Below are 27,832 nucleotides of genomic sequence, written 5' to 3' on the forward strand. Positions count from 1 at the left end.
TATTCTCCTCTTGTTTGTATACACACTTCTTTAAAAAAATCAATAAAAAGATTGAAAAAAGAAAAGAAAGAAATACCTCCAGTTTATCATTTAGATCATCAGACCATAAAACATCAGAGCAGGATTAGGCCCTCTGGCCCATTGAGTCTGCTCCGCCATTCAATCATGGCTGATCCTTTTTTTTCTCCTCCTCAACCCCAGTTCCCGGCCTTCTCCACATAACCTTTGATGCAGACATCCCACCTCTCCCGGAAGTTACCGGAGTCTCCCACATATTGATAGTGGCTTCCTGATGCTTGCATATTATATACAATATCCTGGAAATCACTTTTTTGAGATCAAGCGAGCGGTGGGGGGGGGAGAGAGAGAGAGTGACAGATGTAGCGAGAGAGGGACAGAGACAGCATCCTGATTGGCCTCTCCTTGTGCTAAGTAGACCTATCAGTTTTCTCTGTGGGTGGGTTTTACAGTTAACCCCTCTCTCTCTCTCTTTCATCGTCCATCAGTTCAGTTTAGTGTCCTGCAGCGCCAAGGCAGAGTGTTCCAAAAAAAGAAAATATAAAACGTATTTCACCGCAGACTACACTAAAGTGTACCCCTGCCTGATAGGGGTCAAAAATAATGACAGTGTTGCTCGCTGCACTGTTTGCAACAGTGACTTTTCTATTGCCCATGGTGGGTTTAAATGACTGTAAAAGACATGTTGAGGTGAGTTTAACAGGTGTCATTCCTTCATTAACATAGCTAACGTTATTTAAACTAGCTGGCTAGCTGCTAAGGAGCTACTCTATTGATGTCCTACATGATGAGGCCAAGCTCCCTGTAGATAATATAATATAATATAAGTACATATTTTAATGTCACATTTTCTGCATAAGACAATATAATAAAGATACACCTTATGCTTTTATTTCGTTTATGCACCACAGCATATTAGGGAGGCTACCTCCCTGAAATGAGCTTTTGCAGGGTGGGATGTCTGTTGATGCCATGTCCAATCAAGAATCTATCAATCTCTGCCTTAAATACACCCAACAACCTGGCCTCCACAGTTGCATGTGTAGCCCCCTGGTAAGCCTCAGGCTCGCTCAGCTTGCTTTTGTCTAGGGGTAGCAGCCTTCGGCCCTGCCAAAACCGGTAATCAAGTTTGTGTAGGTGCTGTGTGACGTACCCCACCCTGCCAGATAACAGACAGTACACCATATGCGATTTACAGAACACAATTTATAGATCTTACTGGAACTATGTAATTAATAGAGGTACAATACAAAAGGAAAGTAAAAGGCGCCAGACTTATCAAAGTTGAACCACTTCGTGCACAACCACTGGAGCTCAATTGATGGGGTTCTCTTTCCACCATGCGACCTCCTCTGACCTCCTTGACCCGCCGCCTGGGACCAACCACAGTCATCGACCAGACGCTCCACACGAGTCTGTCCTCGTCTCCTCTCCTCACTGAAGACCCTGGGCCTTGGACTCCCGCAGGGGGTCCGTTCCGTCACCCAGCTTACAGCATCGTGTCTCCTCTCTGTGTCCTCACCGCACCTTCTGCCCCAAAGCCCGCGAAAACAATAGCTTACAGACACACAAGAAAGAATAACATCTATCCCAATTGGTTAGCAAATGAATACAATTCTCTCTATCAGTAATTATACATAAAGAAGCCATTTTATTCTAATATAACAAAGAAGCCATTTTTATTAGCCTTAGCAGTAACATAAAAGAAGAAACCCCTTACACATGTGGCAACAAATTCCACAAATTCACCACCCTTCGGCAAAAAAAAATTCTCCACATCTCTGTTTTGAAAGAACGCCCCTTTATCCTGAGGCTGTGCCCTCTTGTACTAGACTTTCCCACCATGGGAAACATCCTTTCCACATCTACTCTGTCTAGGTCTTTCAACATTCAAAAGGTTTCAATGAGATTCCCCCTCATCCTTCTGAATTCCAGCGAGTACAGACACAGAGCTCTCAAATGTTCCTCGTATGATAACCCTTTCATTCCTGGAATCATCCTTGTGAACCTCCTCTGGACCCTCTTCAATGGCAGCACATCTATTCTAAGATGAGGGGCCCAAAACTATTCACAATACTCAAGGTGAGGCCTCACCAGTATCTTATAAAGCCTCAGCATCACATCCTTGCTCTTGTATTCTAGACCTCTTGAAATGAAGGCTAGCATGGCATTTGTCTTCCTCACTAACAACTCGACCTGCCAGGTAAACTTTAGGGTGTTCTGCGCAAATACTCCCAAGTCCCTTTGCATCTCAGATTTCCTGGATTTTCTCTCTATTTCGAAAACAGTCCGCACATTTATTTCTACTACCAAAGTGCATGACCATGCATTTTCGTACATTGTATTCCATTTGCCACTTTCTTGCCCATTCTCCTAATCTATCAAAGTCCTCGTGCATCCTATCTGGTTCCTCAACATTACTTGCCCTTCCACCAATCTTCGTATCATCTGCAAACTTGGCAACAAAGCCATCTATTCCATCATCTAAGTCATTTATATAGAACTTAAAAAGAAGTGGTCCCAACACCAACCCCTACGGAACACCACTAGTCTCTGGCAGCCATCCAGAAAAGGATTCTTTTATTCCTACTCACTGCCTCCTACCTATCAGCCAATGAAGGCTCTAACCATGTTAGTAACTTTCCTGTAATACCATGGGTTCTTAACTTGGTAAGCAGCAAAGTCCTTCTGAAAGTCCAAATATACAAAGGAAAGGAAACCATGCAGACTTTGTATTACTTTGGCCTGTGTCACCAAGTACTCCATCACCTTATCCTTAACAATTGACTCTAACATCTTCCCAAGCACTGAGGTCAGGCTAACTGGTCTAAAATTTCCTTTCTGCTGCTTTCCTCCTTTCTTAAAGAGTGGAGTGATACTTGCAATTTTCCTGACCTCTGACACCATGCCAGAGTCCAATGATTTTTGAAAGATCATTTCTAATGCCACCACAATCTCTAACGCTACCTCTTTCAGAACTCTAGGGTGCAGTTCATCTGGTCCGGGTGACGTCTGTACCTCTAAGTCTTTCAGCACCTTCTCTCTTGTAATAGTAACTGCACCCACTTCTCTTCCTTCACACACTACAACATCAGGCATACTGCTACTGTCTTTCACATTTAGAGAAAATGGTCATCCTTGGTGGGGTTAATTCTTCCCTTGACAAAGATCGCTTCCGGTATAAAGTATAAATAAAGATACTTTGGCCTTTTAAACCAATGATGACCCCACAACTCCTGTGTATTCACTGACTTTTGATTTGAAACAAAGGGAAAAAGTCAAGACAGGAAAGTGATGAAATCAAGCAGAGGTTCACATTCTTTAGGATCTTGGCGCTTATATCAATCTACCATTCAACTGAAGCAATGTTTTGAAGAAAGATTTAATAACTTAAATTAGAATTTCACTACTGTGTGCCTTTTAAAACAATTTATAAGATTTGTTGAGACTTCAGTAGTACAGAATTATGAGAAAAGCAGTTTTTTAAAAATTTTGTTTTGGAAGTAGTCTGCAGTCATAAATGTGAGTCCTGTGGTCCTCCTCAACGTAAGAATATAGGAGCTGGTGTAAAGGGTCCCACAAGCTGTCGCTGTTAGGTACAGACAGTATGTCAAAGGAAGGTCAGGTCATTTCTGGGGCTCTGGTTACCAGAGGTCAGTCTCCAGTCTCATTTTCCTCATTGGTGCTGCCAGTGGTGGCAGATAGTCCACACTGGGAAGCCACCTTCTTCTTCTTCTTCCTCTTCTGATTCCTTCGGCTAACATAACTTTGAAGTAAGGCCTTTAGGTCAGGATCTTTAATGTCCAATTTAGATTTGTAAAGTTCAGTTTCAAATGTTCCACTGGTGATTCTCATTGGGTCATTTGGCATGAGCAGAACTGTGAACTTAAACTGAGCCACAAACTCTCCTTCCTTCTCATATAGTACACTGAATGGCTGCAGAAAAAAAGCAGTTTTTGAATCAATAGACAATAGACAATAAACAATAGGTGCAGGAGTAGGCCATTCGGCCCTTTGAACCAGCACCGCCATTCACTATGATCATGGCTGATCATCCACAATCAGTATCCAGTTCCTGCCTTATCCCCATAACCTTTGATTCTGCTATCTTTAAGAGCTCTATCCACCTCTTTCTTAAAAGCATCCAGAGACTTGGCCTCCACAGCCTTCTGTGGCAGAGCATTCCATATATCCACCATTCTCTGGGTGAAAAAGTTTTTCCTCAACTCCGTTCTAAATGGCCTGCCCCTTATTCTTAAATTGTGGCCTTTGGTTCTGGATTCACCCATCAGCAGGATCATGCTTCCTGCCTCCAGTGCGTCCAATCCCTTAACAATCTTATATGTTTCAATAAGATCCCCCTCAGCCTTCTAAATTCCAGAGTATACAAGCCCAGTCGCTCCAATCCTTCGACATATGACAGTCCCGCCATCCCAGGAATTAACCTTGTGAACCTACGCTGCACTCCCTCAATAGCAAACCAGTAAAATATTATACAGTTTTCAATAGGAATGCTTAAAATATATTATTAGCAATGTACATTTTTACCAGAGATTTCAGTTATTCTCAACATATCTCACTTGTATGATAGCATATTAAATTGGCAGCTATAGAGTTTGAGTATAAAGTTGGCCTCAGTCTGTGCTTTCAATGTTTATTTTCATATAGATAGTGACATAGTTAACAAAGAGCTCTGTTCCTGAATAATTTAATATTATAGACCCAATGAAATTTTGGAAAAATGGTCTGTAATTTCATTTTACAGGTTTCATAAAATATGCCGATGTTAAGATGATTTTTATCAAAAATACCAGCCTCCAGTAGTGCAGTTGAAGAGCATCTGAGACTAATTTAAGAGTTTGTTTCTAATCTTGTTGAACTACAATTCAGTACTCTGAGAAGTGGTTAACTTGCTGACCATCTGCTATATTGTTGCTGACTGTTCTGTAGGGACCCTGCATACCAAAAGAATCTCAGCACATAATTGGTCCCCAAGAATCAGGATAGAATAACATTTTCAAATATTTTATTTAGACCAACAGATGGACTAACGTGTACACTATTTGAAATGATGGTAAGAAATTTATTTCAAACTAAATATTGTAACTTTATAGAACTATAATTTATCTGCCTGTTGTAACAGCTATGTTTTGTTTCATTACAATATATCCAAACTTAACCTATTTCTGTTCTTGTCTATTGTCACCTGCAGTTTGGATTTCTTAACTTAATATTTAAAATATCTTTACACTACTTCTGCTTAAGGGAATTATTAATGTCAGAATTATTTTTTAGTTCATCTGTTTGGAATTCAAAATCCAAGCACTCCAAAAGAAACTTGATTTATGAAAAAAGTGTTTCCTTAACTTCCTGTTTCTGGAAGCATGCATATAATATTTATAAGCCATGGCAAATATTACTGGATTAGAATATTAAAACACCCATTACATCATGTCATCCATGAGCTACAGAAATGTCTTAATGTGAGAGAAAGCAGTTTACTGTGGGTTGCAGCTCAAAAGTCTTGCAGAAGATAATGAGTTGGGGTGAGAAAGATTAAAAGAGTGTGACAGCAGGCCAGCACATTAGGTAAGCAACTGTGATTGATGAGAAACTCCTTTGGTTTCAGGTTGAACAAATAGCCCTTGCTGTTGGTCAGTTGAGATTGAAGATTTGGTCCCACCCTGTTAAAACACGTCAAGGTTTCCATGCTGTGCACAGCATAAGCTGCTGGAACGGGTAAGTTTTGCTTTTAAACTGATGTTTCTTTTCAAAGAGTTTTATGAACTGTCCAGATAAACGCAAAGGAATGAAGACTGAAATCAGTAGTGTTACGTTTAAGGAAAGTGAATGGCATTGCCTGGTGAAAATTTTAAACTATAACTTAAGGCTGTAATTTAGAGAAACTATCTTTTTGATCAGCTCATGTACTTTAATTTTCTTTAGGGCACAAGATTTAAAAGGGAAAAGGCTGTTTATTTAACTATCGTGGAACTACTTTAGCATTTTCTGTGGGACATTTTGTTTGTAAAATGCATTGTGCTTTGATTGCACAAGAGGAAGACTTAGAATTTCCAAGCAGCCCTGTCTGTAAAAAATAATCTGTTCCAGCCTTAGTCTCAAAGTTGTACAAACTTAAATCACGGAGTCTGGTTTCTAAATCAGCAAAGAGCTAGACTTCCTAAATAATTGGAAATATTCGTAAATGCAGCCTTACATTGTGTCTTCCCCAGTTTGGAGAGTGATTTTTTTTCTTTGTCTTATTTGTGTTCAAACAGCACCTCTGGGAGAACCAGCACCCAGTGTGTGTTAACGAGAAAGCCATTGTAATCTTTATGGCAGCATCTACTTTCACAGATACTACGGTGTAGACAAAGTGACCATGCAGAAAACACTGCTTCCGATCAAACCTGAGTCCCATTGGACTGATAACCGCTATGCTCCTTTGAAATTCTAAACTATTTCCTCACACATCACAGGAGGTAAAACTCCACCATAGTCACGGAAAGTTTGACTGCTCAGATTACACTCTACTCAGTGCAGAGGTTCCAAGCTCTTCCAAGGCTGCATTTTGAAAACCCACAGCCCTGTATTGCATTGGAAATAAAGAAATAACTTGCTTCTCTAGCTGGGGAATGATAGAGCAACTGGAACTCGATTGGACACAAAGGACAAGTTATATGAAATGCCGTTTGAATTGTATGATGTCAGGTGATTTTAATCACTCAGTTTAGATGTGCGGCATTATTACAACCTTTGGCCAACTTGCTACAAGTTTCTCTTCATTTTATGGGCATGGACTACTTACAGTCTCTAAGGGATTATAAGGTACTTTATTTTTTATGAAGCGTTCTGCTTTAAAAAATAATAAAAGTTCGAAAGCTATTGTTAACTGTTGGACTGAAGCAATCCAGTTGCACGGAGGCACTGCCAGAAAACCATCTCATTAAATGATAGATTTCCCCAGTGCTGAGTTATTTGCTTAGCTGTATGTGTGTAATGAACTTAACTGAGAATATCAATTTGAGAGAAGCAATGCAGGAGGTAAATTTTGTTGTTCAACAGAAAGATCGGATAATCTTGAAATTATAGGCTTTTGTTGAAAATTGTGGAGAGATTGCATTGATTTTTTAAAGTTTGGGAATTGAACCATGAGTGAAGGCATCTTTTATAAAAGATCTCATATGCTACAACCATTCATTATAGATTTGAGTCGGTAGAATGGGTCAGCATGGACAGAATTCACCACGTCCCAGTGAAGACGTGTTTACTTTTCCTACCTTCACAGTTTACTGCCGGTGTAATTTTCCGAATCACATGCATTTCTGAGCTGTGAGAGTATTAGCGGAAAGCCACCAGGTTAGGACGGACCCATTTTACTTTGGCTGGGGAATGGTCAGTACAACAGCAGCTACAGCACCCAAACCAAGCAAAACCTGTAAGAAGCTAGCAGTACCAAATCAGAAAACGAGGACTGTAGTTCCAATTCCATTAGGAAGGTGTCTCACCATTTTGAACTTGAGGACTGAACCAATCCCATTTGTTCAGATTCCCATTTCAAGTGTTTCTCACTAAAGATTGGCATTAATCTTCACATTACCTGAAGCAATCATTATGGTGGTATGCCGTGTGAATACTGTGAAGGGCATTCAGAATATTCACAGTAAACTTTTGTGAAAAATGATCAACGCTATGACTGATGCATTAATGAACCACATCATTGCTTAAAGCATGAATCCACAAGAAACAGCAGTTCACTTCTGAGATATATTTCAAAATCTAACAGAAATACACAGCCATGAGGCAATCCTAATTAATGTTTGAATACTAGGAAGTAAGTGTATGAAATAAATGTATTTGGAATTCTATTACACATGCATTGAGGTGTGGTCTGCAATTTTAAATGACTCTTGAATGTGCTATAGAGTTCTGTGAATTTTCTGAGTTGCTGGTAACCAAATTTGCCATGTAAATGAACCTTGCTTCAGCATGAAATTCACCCCAACAATGTTAGCAATAGCACAGTGAACATTTTTCTTGCGTAATTTTTAATTTATTTCACCCAGAATAGGACAGTAATAATTCAGAACCCATTTTTATTGCAATGTTGAAAATGCTAGACATACTTAGCAGGGTAGGTATGCTCAGAAACCAATGGTTTCTCCAGAAACTTTTCCATTTAAAGAGCCAGTCACTCTCAAAATGCATTCATTTCCAGGCTGATGAAAGCATAGTCTCACTGATTATCTGTTCCATGCTCATAACTAAGATGTAGCCTTCCTTTCAGTCTTAGTTGTTTTTCTTTCAATTAAAACTTACTCCCAATGTTTATTTGTGCAAGCCCATCATTCTGCTTGGCGGGTGGACTGGAAATGACTGGGGAGAGGGCATGCAACAGAAGGGGCAGAAGGATTGATCATGCAACACTTAGAACTCGGGTCCCAAAAAGCCCTGAAAAGATAACTCATTTTCCTGAAGTGTGTGCTGTAAGCTTCACTGCGACATCCTTCTCTAAGGTCTCTGTAACCTCAAATAAATCCCTCTATGTGCTCTCACAGACAAAATCGAGGTCATGGTAACCTTCAGATTCGTAGCTTCAGGAGCATTCCAGGTCACCGCATTTCGCAGTTTAATGTTTACTGCTGCTTTAGGAAGGTTAAATATTCAGACTTTGTACTCAAGGACTGAAGCCTTCATCTATTTTTACCCCAGCCCAGATGTTGAGGTGGGCCAGCATGGTTTGATGACACTGCAGGCTTCCCCAAAGTGCTGGTCCTCATTGACTGGGCAGACAGAGAAGGTTCATTCCATTAAGAGATCTCCTCAGCAACCTGCTGGCAGGGGCTCTTTGCTGTTGTCCCAGACAGCCTTCACGTTCCTTGGGCACCAAGGTCACTTCTTCTTTACAGAAAGCATCAGTGCTGCAGAGGGCTTCGGTAGAATGTGCTGAACCAGGAACTAACATTTCACAAGGAAACTTTAATAAGGCTTCTAATGATGATGGTATTTGAAGATTGTGACCACGCTGATGCTTTGCACATAATGTTGCTCCATGCTGCCTTAATACTGTTAAAATTGGTGCAGTAGAATTTTTAGGCATTGAGACACAAAATAATATCAAACAACGTGATTATTCTGAATTACTATTAATCATTATAAGATTAAAGAGAGATTGTTGATATTTTAGGTCAGGACTTGGGCAATTCCTCCAGCAACTTGTATCCTGCTCCAGATTCCATCTGATTTTCAGAAGTCAATAGACAGTAGACAATAGGTGCAGGAGTAGGCCATTCAGCCCTTCGTACCAGCACCGCCATTCACTGTGATCATGGCTGATCATCCACAATCAGTACCCTTTTCCTGCCTTATCCCCTTAAGCCGAATCTGATGGTAGGATTTATCTTAAAATCCTGAACAAAAGTAAAGTTTGTAGATTAGATTGACATTAGAATGAATAAATTACTTTCTCTTTGAAATTATGGTATGTCAAAATTCTGTTTCGTGTGCATTTTCAAATAACTGTTGATAGTAAAGTTGACAGCTTGGCTCAGTTGCAGTCACATGTGATGATTGCTAAAATGGAAATTAGCAGTTATAATTATGCTATAATCATTGATGTTGGTTGTAGATTGTGCGTTTGGAAGTTTTTCATTACTTTGTAAGCATTTATAATGATGGATAATTGAGTAATTTGGAACAATATTGGTTAATTTTCAGATCAAAAAGCAGGTTGCTGGAGGAACTCAGTGATATCTGTGGAGGCAAAGTGATAATCAGTATTCTGGGTCAAGACCCTGCATAAGAACTCGTGCAGTTCCTCTAGCAGCTTGTATTTTTCTCCAGGTTCTGTCAGATTTTCAGATGACATCACTTTGCAAAATCATAAATATTGGATATCTAGAAATATCACAGGCTTGTCAACATTGGAACGGAGTGAAGAAAGGGTAATATTCAGATCGAGTGATTTTTGCCGCAGCCTGGTGTATATTTTCAGCATTTTCTGCTTTGCTGGTAGATTTGATTCAAGTGGTTCACTGTAGAAAAAATCTGAAACTTTTGAAATTTAATTTATTCCCAATCATTGTCCACAAAAATAAAATCTGTAGCAAATAACATTTCCACGTATTACAGTATTACTTTACACATATTAAAAATATTTGAAGAATACTTACCATAAATTAAAGTTAAAAATGTCTTTGAATCAGATATCAAAGAAGAGCTCTGCCCCATGTCTAGTCATTGTATAAAAAGAGACATTTGCAACAACTTAACTTGAATGATTTGGAAGCAATTCCTAGGTCTGTGGCTGAAAATAAAACTATAGTTATTTAAGATTCAATTTTTGTTTGTTCAAACAGACTGTATCTTTTAGAATAGCAGTGGTATTTTACAAGAAGGTCTATGCATCTTTTAGATGTCAAAATTAGTTAATAAATTGCTTATTGAAAGCTGCAGAAAAAAAAATAACTTTAATTATACAGTGTTGTACCATATGGAATAGGCTGCTAATAAGAGCAATTTTGTGTTATGCAACAAGTAGACGTGATCTTGTAAGATATAAATGAAATGTTGATTAATGTGCAGTTGAGAGATACCATGGGGCTCATACTTTGAGGCAATCCCTGAGGTTCTGTTAATACACTTCAATAGTTTCAGTTGCATAAACAAAAGAGTTGGGTGTTATCCCAAGTATTAAGGCTTTTTTTTCTATTTCACAAAGAAAGTTTTAGTTTGCCAAGTTTCAGTCTTTTCTTCTCTTAATCCGAGGTTTAAGAAGAGAAGGTGAAAAATTAATTTACCATCGGAACTGGAGCAGGACTTACCATAAATATTAACTGTGGAAATCTTTGCCTGAAAGCTTAAAACAAAGCTGCTCCTGTTCATTTCTATCATCTGTGAGATCTCTGCAAGACAATGGCTACACAGAGAAAGGAAAGTTTTGAATTATTGGATCTGAGGATTTGGTTCTGCCTGCTGATTTCCTACGGTAGTTGTTTCGCCCAGAAGGACTGCACTGGTGTGACTTGCCCTTTGCTAGAATTCTGTATTGAGGAGGTGTTGGAGCCTGGTTCTTGTTGTGCCACGTGCATGCAATATGGTTGTGCATGCGAGGGCTACCAGTATTACGACTGCATTCATGCTGGGTTCAGGGATGGCAAGGTACCTGAAGGATCTTCGTATTTTGTTGATTTCGGGAGCACTGAGTGTGCGTGTCCCAGTGGAGGAGGCAAGATCGGCTGTTATTTTATCCCTTGCCCTGAGCTTCCACAGAACTGCATTGAAGTCTTGGAGTCAGATGAAGGTTGCCAACAGTGTGCCAAGGTAGGGTGCCTTCATGATGGTCAGAAATACACAGCAGGGCATACGTTCCATATGCCACCATGTAAAGTATGCCACTGTGACAACTCTGGTGGTGACCTGTTGTGCTACACTCTACCTAACTGTGATGCCTCCCAGGAACAGAAATCTGCCTATCCAATAATCAACGAGAATGAAGAGCCAGCACAACATTATGATGACCAGTATAGCTATGACCAAGAGCCTTTGGGTAATGAGCACTTTCATAAGAAAGGCCCTAAACAGTCTAAAGAATACCGATCATTTAACAGAAGGCAAGAAAGGTACAACATTAGAAGCTCAGGCATGGATGATGAAGTTGAATACAACAATCTGGTGCCTACGATGTCCCATGATCCATTATATACCACAAAGGAGCCTTATGTCAGTACTGCAGCTCCAACAGAAACAACTATTCAATCTACTGTGTCTAAAAAGGAAGTGAAAGATGCCTGGAGAATTGAACAGCTTCAAAGAGTGAAAATCACAAAGAAGAAAGTGACTGATGAGAAGATAGAAAACAATAAAAAGAAGGAGGAACAAACAGGGCCTGTGTTTCCTACAGTTAAATTCAGTCTCACAAAACAACCCCCTATTGCCATTAAGGAAGATGATAATTCTGTGCCAAACAAACAGCCGCAAACTTTGTTCCATTTTCGATTTGATGAAGAGGAGAACAGCATTAAGGTACCCACAGTTCTGAATGAAGGTAAGATTGTAGAAGACATCTTATTTAATACGGAAATTTATTTGATGTTAAAGTAATTTTTCCAGAAAGTGCTCTGGTCTCAGCTGACTAGTCTGACTTGGGATTTGAGTTTTGACTGATATTAGCACTCCATTTGAGTTGCATTGTACGCATTGGGGTATGACAGGGGCCATTGCTAAGACGGAGGTAAATAATCTCAAATGTGAGGAAGTGTGCAGGGCTGGAAATCCAAAGTAATGCACACAAAACTCCTTTCCAGTCCTGATGAAGGGTCTCGGCCCAAAACATCGACTGTTTACTCTTTTCCACAAATGCTGCCTGGCCTGCTGAGTTCCACCTGCACTTTGTGTGTGTTTCAGTAAATAATTTTTTTCTTTAGCTTTTCAAGGCTGTTGTCTTGGGTATGATAGATTAATATCTTTTAGAAAGTGAGACAGAACTCTGTTCCTCAAATGGTGCGAGGATGATAATTCAAATATACTTTGTAGTCTTTGTGCTACAATTGAATTATTTTTCCAGGTAACAGCAAGGAAATGTCACGTGTCATTTAGTTTATTATCATTTAATGGGCCATTAAATCGGAGCTAAAAACAGCCCCTTGTTGAACTATGTGGCATGGCTCCAATCCAGAATAAGCTGTGTATTGAGGATGTCCCAAAGCAGCAGCCTGACCCTTTCCTATAAATCTGGGAAACTCTACAATATCATTTCTCATGTTTCTTTTCCTTTTTGGAGCACAAGAACTAGAAAATAGGATGTTTGAAATGTTAACTAACAAAATATCCATTAAGTCGTAGCTTGTGAGTGATAGAAGTGCATGACCTTAACACTGATAAATTTAATATGAAAATGATCAGTGGTTTGCAGACTGTATATATAGTCTTGTTACATAGCTGTTCATCATTTGGATGAGTAATATTTAGCTTTATCTCATTAAAATGATTAAATATTTCCTGTTATTTCTTATACCTGGTGAAAGATATCTAAAATGGTTACAAAAAATAATGTGCTACATTTTACAATCACACACACAAAATGCTGGAGGAACTCAGCAGGTCAGGCAGCATCTATGGAGAGGGATATACAGTACGGTTGACTTTTCAGGTCGAGACCCTTCACCGGGACATGCTGAGTTACTCCAGCATTTTGTATGTGTTACTCTGGATTTCCAGCATCTGCAGAATCTCTTGGGTTTGTGCTTCATTCTAGTTCATGCACTTAAAGTCTGGGCCACTCAATCAACTTTTCAATTGCTTGTGTTCATTCCTGACTTTGAAAAGTGCTGTCTACACCGAGTTAGCAATCCTAATGGCATAGTATTTATCTTTCCCTTTGGACCTCAGTCCAAGAGGACCCTGCACTCAGCAACTCTGTGATTTGAATCCAAATGGCTGAACAGCCACTTACTTTGAAAGATTCACATGAATGACAAACAAAGAAGTAAGAACCAAATTTCTTAATTAAAGTAATAATTTAATTTTGCAGATAATGAAATGGAGTTTGAACACCCACGTCAGATCAAAGCAGAAATTGGAATATCTAAACAATCTTATTAAAAATGAAAACAGGAATTTTCAGGTTACTTTATATAGAAATAATTAAATGAGGAAATCACAATCCTTTTCAATAAAAATAATGCTTTCATGCCAGAGATTTACTTGGAGTAAATTTTGGCCCTGTATGGCATTTGAAAGAATATCCCACCTCCTATAGCAGAGTCCAATATTTTCATAGTTTGAGTAGCTTACAAGTACCTGAACTTCCCACCACAACACAAATTTATTTATTTAGAAATACAATTTTGATTGTGCAGGCAGGGTTGTGCAAACCCTTGAGTTACACTGCAAGACGGAGGCATTGTTTGTGTTTATCAAATGTTAGTTTTTACCTGAACGTAACTTTGCATCTCAAGCACCCTCACCAGTTTGTAGCAACACACAAAAAATGCTGGAGGAACTCAGCAGGTAAGGCAGCATCTGTGGAGAAAGGTATGGTCAACGTTTCGGGCCAAGACCCTTCAGCAGGACTGGAGAAAAGAAAGATGAGTAGATTTAAAAGGTGGGGGGAGGGGAGAGAGAAACGCAAGGTGATAGGTGAAACCGGGAGAGAGAGGGATGAAGTAAAGAGCTCTCTCTCCTTATCTCCTTGCCTGTCCAACACCTCCATCTTGTGCTCCTCCTCCCTTTTTCTTCCATGGCCTTCTGTCTTTCCTATTAGATTCACCCCTCTCTAGCTCTGTATCTCTTTCACCAATCGACTTCCCAGCTCTTTACAACAAGAATGTGATAATAAAATGGGCAAGTTTCATTTTAATTACAAGGAGTGCCAATTTCAGTGAAATGCTTTATTATCTATCTGGTGAATTATAAATTTAGTGAAGATGCTAATACTGAAATGAACTTTAAAAAATATTCTTTACATAGTGCCCAAAAATCTTTGATTGCAGGCAGAAAAATATTGCAATAATTTGTGGATTTATTTTGGTATGTGTTCATTATGCTGTATATGGTTCAGTTAACATTGATTGTGCACATACATGCAAAATTCACTTTGAAATCTAATGAAAATGTTTCCATCTGGAAGGAAATGGAAGGCATAATATCAGTTACCAGCTTGTACAGACTATTCGTCCTAGTGATCCATCGCTCACCAGTGAGGCTTCCCTACCCAGAACAAGTGAAGGTGTAAATCCTCCAACAGGTCAGTACTCAGATTAATTATGACAACCTGCAAGCGGCAAACCTAAATTATCAAATAAAACTAACTACATGTGGCTTGGCCAGCCTCTTGAAGTTTGCGGGGCTATTAGAGTAAGGAGGTGTATTGTCCTTTCAGATTCCGCAGTTCACTTAAATGTTAGATGAAAGCTCAAATGAGAAATGTGCTGTCCCTTGATGTTGTGTGAAGAGATTTTTTTTTCATATTTAACCAATTATTTTAAATGCCACAATAGAGTGCACTGAAAGGGCATTTTGCAATATAGTAACCACTGAAAGACTTTTTGATTGCCTCTGACAAAGAAATCAATACAGCCGCTGATTTTACTGTGCTTCACGTTTCTTGTTATTTCAGTCATTTCCTGAGTCTTATGTAATTTAATCTTGCCACGTCTCCATCAGGTCTATTAAACACAGGAACAAGTAGAATGGGCAAAAATACTCCGTATTCTGCCAAAGAATTAACAATTGAATAAAAATGTATTTGAGGTTTGCTGACGTGTGTGGGGACAAAATGACCATGAAAGTCTTGCTCACTGCTCACACAACAGAGCAGAAATCTTTAGAACTCCTTTGATCTCAATACTTTAGTCTTTTTAATTGAGAGAAAAGAAATGAAATGCTCACTTGTGCTTATTGGCATAATTGTTTTGTAAGGGGTTATTTTCTGATGTGCTTACTTTGAAAAGGAGCTCTGAGGGGAACTCTCCACAACGGTCTAGCATCCTGTGACATGCCGTGTTTTTTTTTCAGTCCAAGGCTTATCAACCCTATGATTTTAATCATGCTGGCACTGTGCCTGTATCAAAGGAAAGTCCAGCGTTTATGTGCTGTCTTTCAGGACCTCAGAACATTATAGAATACTTTAGAGATAAGGTCGTGTTTTGAAGTGTGGTGCTTTTCTGTACACTACAATACCACTGTTGTAATGTTTACACAAAATTACATTCCACTTGGCTGCAGCATGCCCTCAGATGCTCTGAAATCCAGAGAGGCATTGCATAAAAGCAAGTTCTTTATTCTTTCTTCCTTCTTTGCTTCTGATCTGGGAAGCACAGGAGATTACAATAAAACCAGTTTAGAGCTGCCCGCTTAGAGCGCTGATGAAGGAAATTGTGTGCAGTTGTGTTTCAGTCCTTTGAGTGAATTTAGTGGGCTCTGTTTATATGTGGTAACGTTTTTGAAAATAACGCAGATGAGCAGATGTCATTCTTTGTGGGTGAGACAATTTTGCTTCAGCTATTCTTTTTCCATCTTGTTTCTCATACTGTTAGTCGAGCATCGATAAAGGATCCAAAAGACGCCTGCCAAAAACCCCTCGTTTGTGAAATCCCTTGCAGCAGTAGTAAATTCACCCTTTTGACCCAGAGCTGCATGAGAATGTTGTTCTTATTTGTGAATGTGCATTCTTTGGTTCAACCAGTCATCATGTGAACTCTCTATTTCACTCATGTGGGAGGAGTATCACTGACGACCTCTTTGTTAATTACTGGTGTAGTAACGTGAACAAAGTCACTGGAGAGACACAGCTGGTAGATATAAAGTAGTCTTTTATTTGAGAGGCGCATACTGTATACAAGCTGACAGCTTTTTGGAGTCCCTCTAGAGAAGAGAGAGCGAGAGAGGCTGTATGGGGGAGGGGGGAGAGAGAAAGAGACACCCCAACCCTACATTACAGCATTTTATATGTTAAAGAACAAAGATATCAGGACAATTTCTGTAGTTCTGAATTCTTCCTGTCAGCACACCCAAAATAAGGGTCAAATACTATTGTATTCATGCAATGGGATGTCGATTGCATTCATGCCTGTGCAGACATCTCAGTCAAATGTCTTCTGGTCTACAGTTTGCTGTCGTCTGAGTTCTATTCATGCAGTGGAGTGTCGAATGTATGCCTGCATATGCATGAATGCAACAGTTTAAGTGGCTGTTTCTGGGTCTGCAATTTACTGATCTGAGCTGCATTTTAAATTTAATCTGCAATATATATTCTGGTCTGAAAATTGGTTGCTGCAGTTGATATTTGCTATTTACCCTTAAACCAGAATATGCCCTAACACTGGCTTTTACTTTTATAATAGATTCAACCTTCAGAACTGGCATTTTGTTCCTTATATTTGCTGTCCCTGCAGCTATCTCTAGCTTTGCTGAAAAATTAGTATATAAATATTTTAATAATTTCTCAAAGGGAATATAAATTTTAATACCATAGCTTTAATGTTAACATAAGTATATCATTGGAAAAATGCTGAGGAGGAGTGAGAGCTGTTTCCAAATTATCAGAGGAAAAGTCTCGGCCTTACGCCAATTTGAATATTTCATTTGTACTCTTAGAATATTTTCAGCTTGGCAATGCTGTAAATATTAACTGCTTTTCTGATAAGTTAACTACATAGGTTTGTGGGGCCTATTTCTGGCCACAGCTTCTGTTTGGCATCTAATATACAAAATGCTCTGGAGGGCATTTGGATGTGATGAAAAAATCTTTGGAGACAGTAATGTGACAGTGGATTTCCAGTCGCCTTATTTGAAACAAATATAGAAATGCTAGAAGAATTCTGCCAGTCAGAAAGCACCTGTGGAAAGAAAAACTGGTTAATGTTTCAAGTTGGGGGCCCTTCTTCAGAACCGGGGTCACTTCTCCACAAAGAATCCCTGCTCCGCTCTCTTTGGGATATTTCACACAGTCTCTTTCAAACTGTTCACCTTCATTGGTTTAAGTTTCCCTCTTTGCTTTTAATAAGGTTCTGACCAAAGCTTGCTTTCATTGGCCCCCAGTTCTGAAGAAGGGCCTCTGACCAGTGTTAACTGGCTTCTCTTTCCACAGATGCTGCTTGACCGGCTGAGTTCTTCCAACATTTTTGTGCTTACTTCAGATTCACACATCTGTAGTTTTATGTTTTCCAGCCTCATTCAAAGTATTTCCTGACTTGATAAATTAGGGTTTCCTCAAATCATTTTTGATATTACAAAAGTTTGTACTTTGGTAATAAATTTATTTTGAGTTTTTGAACTTTCTACATGATTCCAGGTGTGAAATAAGCAGCTTTGCAGCTGGTACATTCAGCAGTGTGCCAAACTGTCCGAAAGAGGAATGTCATTATCTCAGCAGAGTGATGTAGTCCACTTACATCTTTGCGTGTTTGGTCTCCTCTTTCTAAGGGATTGTCTATCAAATATCCATTTAATGGTGAACCAATGGGCAGGGAATGATGCTCAGTAAGAAATTATTTTGCTTTCTCAATTCAATTTCTACAGAATCTCTGCTGGTGGCAAAATAATGCGTGCTATTTTCTGATTGCTAACAAGCACTTGAATTCATTTGCTTAGCAAATGGATGGATGTATATGTTCTATTTGTTTATGATTTGTGAATCAAAGCAGTCTCACCCGTGTTTTGTTGTGCTTGCTGATAATTTCTGAGCTGGTTAATAACAATTGGAGAAATTGGGCCAGGGGACTTCTGGGAATGATTCAGCTTAGCTCAGCATCAGACCAACATGTAATGATGTCATCTGGTAGGTACACAGAGCTATTTCTGTGTTTACTGACAGAAATTGGCTGCTAAAGATGTGACCTTTAGCCTGCAATTTCACTCGCATCCAGAAGGTCAGGAAAGAGAAGTTAATTAAAGGGACCCTGAGACATCAATGTTTTGTCCGTAGCCTCTGCCAGGCTCCTCAGTCTGAACTTCACTTTTGTCCTCAAGTGTTGCTGACAGAGATCACTGCATTTCTATAATGTACAGCTCTGTGCAAGGTGCTGTGGTCACAGGCCTCCAAGTCAGCTTGTGTCTACTCTTAACACTGGGGGGGGCAGGGGGCTTATTGGGAAAGGCTGTTGAACTCATCAGAGATACAAGAGACATAATATTCCTAATGCTGATCTCCTTGAAAGAATTTTATGCAACTCTGAAAGTTATGGGACCAGATAGATACAGGGTTTTAGGTAATGTTCCCTCTAAGGTGTGTGCATGTGCACACGTCACATCTTTTGCTACTAACACACAAAGGAATTTGAAAAATGCACAAAAGGTTGTTACCTTCGACCTCGCTGGTAAGTATATTTCACAATTGTACACAATCACATTTCCTTTTCCAGTTTCTGATGAGGACAGTTTTGACAACGTGGAGTTTGCAATGATTTGTCGCAAATTTTAGAATTGGCTTACTTATACTGTTTTTTGTTGAAGAAATTATTGATTCACTATGTCGAATTCCAAAGAAGCAAAAGGTGTGAAGTGCAAAGGAACTGCTAGTTCATCTGAAGTGGAATGGCTTATTTTCCTTAGAAAAGCTTCAGATTTACTTCCACTTAAAAATTCAAGGTGCACATGTTGTTGTCAGTGGGTAAGAGATTGCACAGCACAAGATTTTTGTGTACACTGGTCAGTAGAAATTGGAGAGAACATTGGTAATAGGACACAACAGATACAAGATTATAGGACCAGATGTTTATTGGCCCTCAGTAGCAAATACAATAGAGGAAGTACTAATCAAGATTTAAGAAGAACGCATCAAAGGGAACATATAGAGTGAGAAAATGAAATTGGAAGTTGTAAGACCATAAGACATAGGAGCAGAATTAGGCCATTTGGCCCATCGAGTCTGCTCTGCCATTCCATGGTTGAGATATTATCCCTCTCAACCCCATTCTCATAATTTGTAATATGTGTCCATTAAATGCATTCACTACTTTATTTCAGACTGCCAATTCAATACAGGTTATGCTAAAACATGCCTAGAGTAACAAGTTAGGGATAATTGCTAATCTCAAAGAATAAGAGCCTTCAAGTTGACGAGATCATATTGTGGTCATGTTTTTTTTTTAAAAAGCTTTCTATTAATTTTTCTAAGATTATAAACAAAATAACAATGTTGATACAAAGAGAATGAAATAATCTTATTGTTAATAAACATGTACAGAAAAAATTTCAGATAACACAGGGATAGTAGACTTCCAAACTTACGATGTAATTAATCATAGAAAAAAAGAAATAAAAAGAGAAAAAAAACCAAAGAAACCCCCCCCCAAAAAAAAACAGAAAAAAAGAACTAAATACTAAACCCAAAAAAGCAAATGGAGCAAAACAAGGCTAGACCAATATCTTAAATCGAACAGGTTCAGTAATGTCGTCAACTCCGCTCCTCTATTCATATATTTTAAGTTAATACGAAGGATTCAGAAAGGTCAAACTATGTCATATGAAAGTGTTGAATAAATGGTTTCCAAGTCTCTTCAAATTTAATCAAAGGATCAAAAATATCACTTCTAATTTTTTCTAAATTTAAACATAATAAAGTTTGGGAAAACCATTGGAATGTGGTAGGAGGATTGGTCTCCTTCCAGTTCAATAAAATAGATCTTCTGGCCATTAAAGTAACAAATGCAATCATCCGACAGGCTGAAGAAGATAAAGGTCTATGTTCTACCATTGACAATCCAAAAATTGCCGTAATAGGATGGGGTTGTAAATCAAAACACAGAACCATTGAGATCATATCAAAAATATCTTTCCAATATTTTTCCAAAAGAGGACAGGACCAAAACATATGAGTTAGAGAAGCCACCTCAGAGTACCATCTGTCACAAATAGGGTTTATATGGGAATGAAAACAGGCTAATTTATTTTTAGACATATGGGCTCTATGCACTACCTTAAATTATATTAATGTATGTTTAGCACATAGAGAGGAAGTACTGACCTAATGAAAAATCTTATCCCATTTCTCTATAGGTAGGCAAAGTTGAAGTTCCCTTTCCCATTCATTTTTAATTTTATCAGATATATCTGGCTGTAATTTCATAATTATATCATAGATAGATGCTATTAATCCCTTCTGAAGAGGATTTAAACCTAAAATTTTATCGATAATATCAGTAGGGCATGAGGTCGGAAAGGTAGGCAACATAGTATTTAAAAAATTTCTTATTTGTAAATATCTAAAAAAATGGGATCTAGGCAAATCAGATTTCTTAGATAACTGTTCAAAGGACATGAAACAGTTATCCAGAAATAAGGCACGAGAACATGTTATACCTTTCGTTTTCCATATCAAAAAGGCTTGGTCCATAACCGAGGGTTGGAGAAAAAATTAGACATAATAGGTCTTGATAATTTACGAATTTGAAACGTATGTTTAACTATTGGATTAACCATTTGTTTATTCAATTTAGATAGTACAAAAGGAAGTGAAGTTCCTAAAATGGAAGCTAAAGAGAACCCTTGTACAGAGTAGCCTTCAAGGTTTACCCAATATGGGCTTGGAATTATATTCCAATCTTATGTCCAAAATATTAAATATCAAATATTAATTGCCCACTACTAAAACCTTAGGTTAGGCAGTGCTAAACCCCTATCTTTCTTGGACTCTAAGTATTTTTTTACTTAATCTGGGATTTTTGTTCTGCCATATATAAGAGGAAATTTTGGAATCAATAGTATCAAAAAAGGATTTAGGAATAAAAATTGGTATTGTTTGAAATAAATATAAAAATTTGGGTAAAATAATCATTTTAATAGCATTAATTCGGCTAATCAGTGATAGAGACAGTGGGGAACACTTAGTAATCAGTTGCTTAACCTGATTAATTAACGGTAAAAGGTTGAACTTGAATAGATCCTTATGTCTCTTAGTAATTTTAACTCCCAAGCAAGTAAAATAGTCAGGAGTCCCTCTGAATGGAGAACATCTATAACTAGGAATCTGCATATTTAGTGGAAAAAGTTCACTCTTACCTGGATTCAGTTTATAACCAGTAAAACTACTAAACTGAGCAAGCAAAGTTAATACTGCCGGAATAGATTTCCCCAGGTTAGAAATGTATAATAGTAAATCAACTGCATATAGTGATAGTTTATGAGTCTCATTTCCATGGGTAATGCCAAATATATTCGGGGGGTCACGAATAGCAATAGCTAGCGGTTCCAAGGCAATATCAAATAGTCGTGGACTAAGAGGGCAGCCCTGTCTAGTACCACGGAATAGATGAAAAAGGGGAGATCTTTGATTATTAGTAAATACCGGAGCCAAAGGAGTAAGATATATCAGTTTAATCCAAGATATAAATATCGGACTAAAATTAAATTTCTCAAGGGTATTAAATAAATATGTCCATTCAGCTCTGTCAAAGGCTTTCTCAGCGTCCAATCAAATAACACTTTCTGGAATTCTGGGTGAAGGAGTATAAACAATATTCATTAATCTCCTAATATTAAAGAAGAGTGATGGTTTTTAATAAATCCAGTCTGATCAGCAGAAATAATTTGAGGTAATACATTCTCCAATCTCATTGCCACTATTTTAGAAAAAAATCTTAGAATCCACATTCAACAAAGAAATAGGCCTATAAAATGCACATTCAGTAGAATCCTTATCTTTTTTAAGAATTAGGGAAATAGAAGCTCGATAAAAAGATTGTGGTAATTTACCTATAGATACTGCATTGCTAAAAATTCTACATAGTCAAGGAGTCAGTGTGGTAGAGAAAAATTTAAAAAACTCTACTGTATATCCGTCTGGGCCAGGTGCTTTATCTGAGTTCATCGAAAAAATAGCATTTTTTGTTTCTTCTACCGTAATAGGTACGTCTAGTTTTAAACGTTCATTAGATGATAATTTTGGAATATTCAATTTCTTTAAAAATTCATGCATTATAGTGGAGTCATCAGGAAATTCTGATTGATACAAGGAGGTATAGAATTCTTGAAAGGATTTATTTATCTCATCATGGTCAACCGTCAAAGTGCCATCTTGTTTACAAATCTTAACAATCTGTCGCTTAACCGAGGCCGATTTCAATTGATTAGCCAATAGTTTATCACCATGTATATAGAATTGACTCTTAGTTTTGGTTAAATGACTTTCAATCGAAGATGATAATAATAGATTATGTTCCATTTGAAGTTCAACTCTCTGTTTGTAAAGCTCCTGATTAGGGGCTATAGAATACTTCTTGTCAATTTCTTTAATCTTGTTAACCAGTTTAAGTATTTCATTATTAGTTCGCTTTTTTAATCCAGCAGTATATGAAATAATTTGTCCACGAATATATGCTTTAAAAGTATCCCATAGTGTCCCACTGGAAATATTCTCTGTAGAACTTGCTAAATTAATCTGTTCCTCAATAAACTTGACAAAATCCTAATCTTGAAGCAAAGTGGTATTAAGTCGCCATTGTCTAGAACTAGTAGATGTATCCCTTGAATTAATAGATAGTTTCAACGGCGCATGATCAGAAACAGCAATGGAATCATATTTACAACCAGTAACAAGTGGAATTAATCGAGAATCGATAAGAAAATAATCAATTCTTGAATAGTGATGATATACATGTGGAAAAAATGAGAACTCTTTCTCATTTGGATGCAAGAATCTCCAAATTTCTAAGATTCCAGAATCAGTCATAAAAGAGTTAATAAGGGTAGCCGATTTATTCGGAAATACTTGATTGGACATGGATCTATCCATCAAAGGATTTAAACAACAGTTGAAATCTCCACCCATAATCAAAATATCATTTAAATTAGGAAGAGATGTAAAGAGATTGTTTAAAAAAATCGGGACAGTCAACATTTGGGGCATAAACATTAAGCTTGACAACTTTTTTGTTAAATAACAAACCAGTAATTAATAAAAATCTGCCAATTCAGGTCTGAAACCGTCTCATGGTGCAGAAATGAAATTGACAAATCTATAAAAATAGAAATTCCTTTAACTTTGGCCTGTGAATTCGAGTGGTGCTGTTAATTTTTCCAGAACCTAAAAAGAATGCTAATTACTCTCTTTCCAGGCATGAGTTTCTTGTACAAAGATAATGTGAGCATTCATCCTATGGAATACTTTAAATTTTTTCTTCCGTTTAATCGGGTTGTTTAAGCCATTTGTATTCCAAGAAACCAAATTAATAATCTTATCCGTCATACTGAACTCGAGCATAAGGTATGTAAAAGGTTAAGCAGAGTACAAACTCGTAACCCCAGAAGAGGTAAAAAGGTCCAAAGAGGAACCGGAAGTTACAAAATTTCTGACATTTTGGTAGTTTCAGGTCAGCCCTTTTAAAAAGTAAAAGCAAATTAAAAAAAAGAACAAAAATACCTCCCTCCTCCCACAAAAACCCAGAAAAAAACCAGAAAGTGGCTAAAGCTAAATCTACAGCTAACTCTAACCTCATCTTTCCAGAAGGCGACCCAAAAGAAATATGTTTATCATAAGAAAAACCACCCATATTCAAAAAAGTGAAAAAAAGTTACTATAAAGGTAAGGAAAAGAATACAGCAATTACAAACGTAAAATAGTTACTTACTCACATTTCAAAAAAAAGATCAAGTGCCTGCTCATATTATTGGTTTTTCGTATATAAATGATTGGAAGTAGTGCAAAAGAAAGAGAGGATTCTAGGAAGAAGAAGAAAACAATCCACCATCTTAAAATATAATACTTCTCCAGTTACATTTCAATAAAAATGAAAACAAGCATTAAACTTGTAACTATATAACACTCAAAAAGAAAAAATATTAAAAGTGAGATACACAAAATTACTAACAAAAAAGCATACTATTATTTAAAAATATAAAGCGTACCTACACTGCGAGATCAAGGCAGAAAACCCTCAGAATATAAAGTTCTAATTTTACAAACTAAATATTTTCTTTTTTTTAAAAAAAGAAAGGAAACGAAAAATAGATCAAAGGCAAGAGGAAAAAAAAACGTATTAATTAGTCCTCAACAGAGGGAGACAGATTGTCAAGAAAACTTAGAGCTTCGGTTGGAGTTTTGAACAAGCTATGAGAATTGTCCGGCATAACAACTCTCAAACAGGCTGAGAACAGTAACGCTATTTCATAGCCCTGACAATAAAATTCTGACATCTGTGGTTTAAAAGTCATCCATTTTTTCAATACTTCTTGGCTGTATCTTTGACAATCCAAAATTTAAAACTTTGAAACTTAATCATGCTTTTCTGCTGAGCAGCTGAAATCACTTGTTCCTTATCATGAACATAACGAAACCGAACAATGACTGGCCTCAGTCTGGCCAGTTTCGCCGGTTTAAAACGTAAAGAACGCTGTGCGCGGTCTAACAGCGGGGGTTCCTCCAATATACCTGGACCAAACACATCCGCTAACAATTTAGAAAACTATTTAGTAGGATCTCCCATCTCAACATCTTCAGGAAAACCGATTATTCACAAATTCTGTCGTTGAGAGCAATTTTCAAGGTCAATAGTCTTAGCTTGATAACGCTTCAACTGTTGAGTTACCGAAGTTAAGTTTTTTTTCCAAGAGCTTCAATTTTTCGATCCCTTTTGCGGCCATCTTCGTCTAGTTCCGCGATTCTAATTTGTTGTTAATCGATTTCACGTCTGAACGACTTAAGATCATCTTGAGTCATTTTCACCACATCTTCAATTACGGCAAGTCTTTGATTAACTGTATTGTCTAGAAGTTTCTTCTTTGCTTCAGCAGTTGGTGGAGCTTCCTTCGATGCTTCAGGATCACCATCTTTTTCTCCGTTCCCGCCGGAGCCTTTTCCGTTTTTAACTTCTCGTGCTCTTGTAAGCATTTTCAGTAAGTAAAAGTTGAAGTTCAATGATATATTTGTAGTATAAATCCTTTAGTGTAGGTATAGGTAAAGTATATAAGAGTGGTTATATGTAAAAAAGATTAAGGGTGTGGAACGACGCCAAAATACAGCTCACTCCATGAGCCTCCCGCTGGAAAGTCGTGATCATGTTTTACATTGACTTCAAGAGCAACAGAGCTCAATGATGTTCAACGTTCATCCAGCAGACAATAGGAAGCCTTTGAGAAATACTTCAGATCTCTCAGTGATGTATATTCTATTGAGAAATGAAAGAGAATGGAAACAGTCCTCTATCCGTGGCCAACTAATGAGTTAGAAGATCAAAGTGGAGTACAAGAATTATATAATATTGTCAAGCAGAACTAGAATATAAATGTAAAGTGCAAAACCCCGTAGGAAGAAATTCCACTCCCTTCCATATGAAAGGGACAAGTGCAGCAAATGTAAATGTTGCTGCAGTAGGCAATTCTGCTCCTCAGTTTGAGTGACTCTGATGGCATTGAGCTGCACCTTCTCCCTGTGCGTTTCCTCCAGGTACTCGTGCTTCCTTCATTCCAAAGATGTGCTGGTCGGTAGTTTAATTCGCCGCTGTAAATGAACATATCGTGTAGGTGGGTAGTAGGAGGCTTGGCTCAGAGTGCATGAGAATGTGAGTGAAAATGTGATGCAGGGAAATGGGATTGATGGCAATGCTCCAAGGTACAGCGAAGACTGAATGAACTGAATAACCTCCTATGTCAAGAAAATGAGGGGGTGGGAAAAACAAGAAGTATGGCTCCTTCAGGAGTAATGGCAAGAAAAGTACTAAAGGAAAATTGGAAAATGGTTGCAGTATTTGAACAAAATTTCTAGCAATGTCGAAGACACAAAGTACACAAAAAGGGGTGACCTAATTAAAACCTATCGAATGATGAAATGCCTTGGTAGAGTGAATGTGGAGAGGATTTTTCCTATGGTAGGAGTATCTAGGACCAAAGGACACAGCCTCAGAATAGAGGGGTGTCTTTTAGAATGGAGATGAGGAGGAATTTCTTTAGCCAGAAAGTGGTGAATCTGTGGAATTTGTTGTCACCGCAGCTGTGCAGGTTAAGTCCTTTTGAATATTTAAGGCAGAGGTTGATAGATTCTTGATTGGTCATGAAGGGATACAGAGAGAAGGCAGGAGTTTGGGGGCTGAGAGGAAAATTGGATCGGTCATGATGAAATGGCAGAGCAGACTCGATGGCCAAAGTGGCCTAATCCTGCTTTTATGTTTTATGGTCTTGCACCAAAGGACAAAGGAATCAAATGATTTTATTGAGAGTAAGGAAGTTAAAGAAATAAAATTAATTAAACAAAATGTACTGGATAAATTAAGGAGAATAAAACCAGTAGATAGTCATAGTCATACTTTATTGATCCCGGGGGAAATTGGTTTTCGTTACAGTTGCACCATAAATAATAAATAGTAATAGAACCATAAATAGTTAAATAGTAATATGTAAATTATGAAATAAGTCCAGGACCAGCCTGTTGGCTCAGGATGTCTGACCCTCCAAGGAAGGAGTTGTAAAGTTTGATGGCCACAGGCAGGAATGACTTCCTATGATGCTCCATGCTGCATCACGGTGGAATGAGTCTCTGGCTGAATGTACTCCTGTGCCCACCCAGTACATTATGTAGTGGATGGGAGACATTGTCCAAGATGGCATGCAACTTAGACAGCATCCTCTTTTCAGACACCACCATCAGAAGTCCAGTTCCATCCCCACAACATCACTGGCCTTATGAATGAGTTTGTTGATTCTGTTGGTGTCTGCTACCCTCAGCCTGCTGCCCCAGCACACAACAGCAAACATGATAGCACTGGCCACCACAGACTCGTAGAACATCCTCAGCATCGTCCGGCAGATGTTAAAGGACCTCAGTCTCATGAAATAGAGACGGCTCTGACCCTTCTTGTAGACAGCCTCAGTGTTCTTTGACCAGTCCAGTTTATTGTCAATTCGTATCCCCAGATACTTGTAATCCTCCACCATGTCCACACTGACCCCCTGGATGGAAACAGGGGTCACCGGTACCTTAGCTCTCCTCAGGTCTACCTCCATCTCCTCAGTCTTTTTCACATTAAGCTGCAGATAATTCTGCTCACACCATGTGACAAAGTTTCCTACCGTAGCCCTGTACTCGGCCTCATCTTCCTTGCTGATGCATCCAACTATGGCAGAGTCATCCGAAAACTTCTGCAGATGACAAGACTCTGTGCAGTAGTTGAAATCCGAGGTGTAAATGGTGAAGAGAAAGGGAGACAAGACAGTCCCCTGTGGAGCCCCAGTGCTGCTGATCACTTTGTCAGACACACAGTGTTGCAAGCACACATATTGTGGTCTGCCAGTCAGGTAATCAAGAATTCATGACACCAGGAAAGCATCCACCTGCATCGCTGTCAGCTTCTCCCCCAGCAGAGCAGGGCGGATGGTGTTGAAC

General features: G+C 38.3%; 1 protein-coding gene across 4 annotated transcripts in view; it reads left to right on the forward strand.

Annotated features, from left to right (window-relative positions):
- The first annotated feature begins 5,461 nt into the window (after positions 1-5,461).
- The window catches only part of fbln2 (fibulin 2), a 254,081-nt gene continuing 231,710 nt past the window's right edge, over positions 5,462-27,832 (forward strand). For 2 of the 4 annotated variants that reach the window (XM_072280369.1, XM_072280372.1), the window contains exons 1-4: positions 5,470-5,564; positions 5,648-5,757; positions 10,786-12,064; positions 14,648-14,764. In XM_072280369.1, the coding sequence (XP_072136470.1) occupies positions 10,933-12,064; positions 14,648-14,764 (1,249 nt within the window). In that variant the 5' untranslated portion in view covers positions 5,470-5,564; positions 5,648-5,757; positions 10,786-10,932. Of the gene's footprint in view, positions 5,608-5,647; positions 5,758-6,522; positions 6,847-10,785; positions 12,065-14,647; positions 14,765-27,832 lie in introns of those variants that run through there. The other 2 variants (XM_072280371.1, XM_072280370.1) reach the window with 2 other exon arrangements.

Source organism: Mobula birostris, chromosome 16 (genome assembly GCF_030028105.1).
Source record: "Mobula birostris isolate sMobBir1 chromosome 16, sMobBir1.hap1, whole genome shotgun sequence".
NCBI classification, from domain to species: Eukaryota; Metazoa; Chordata; class Chondrichthyes; order Myliobatiformes; family Myliobatidae; genus Mobula; species Mobula birostris.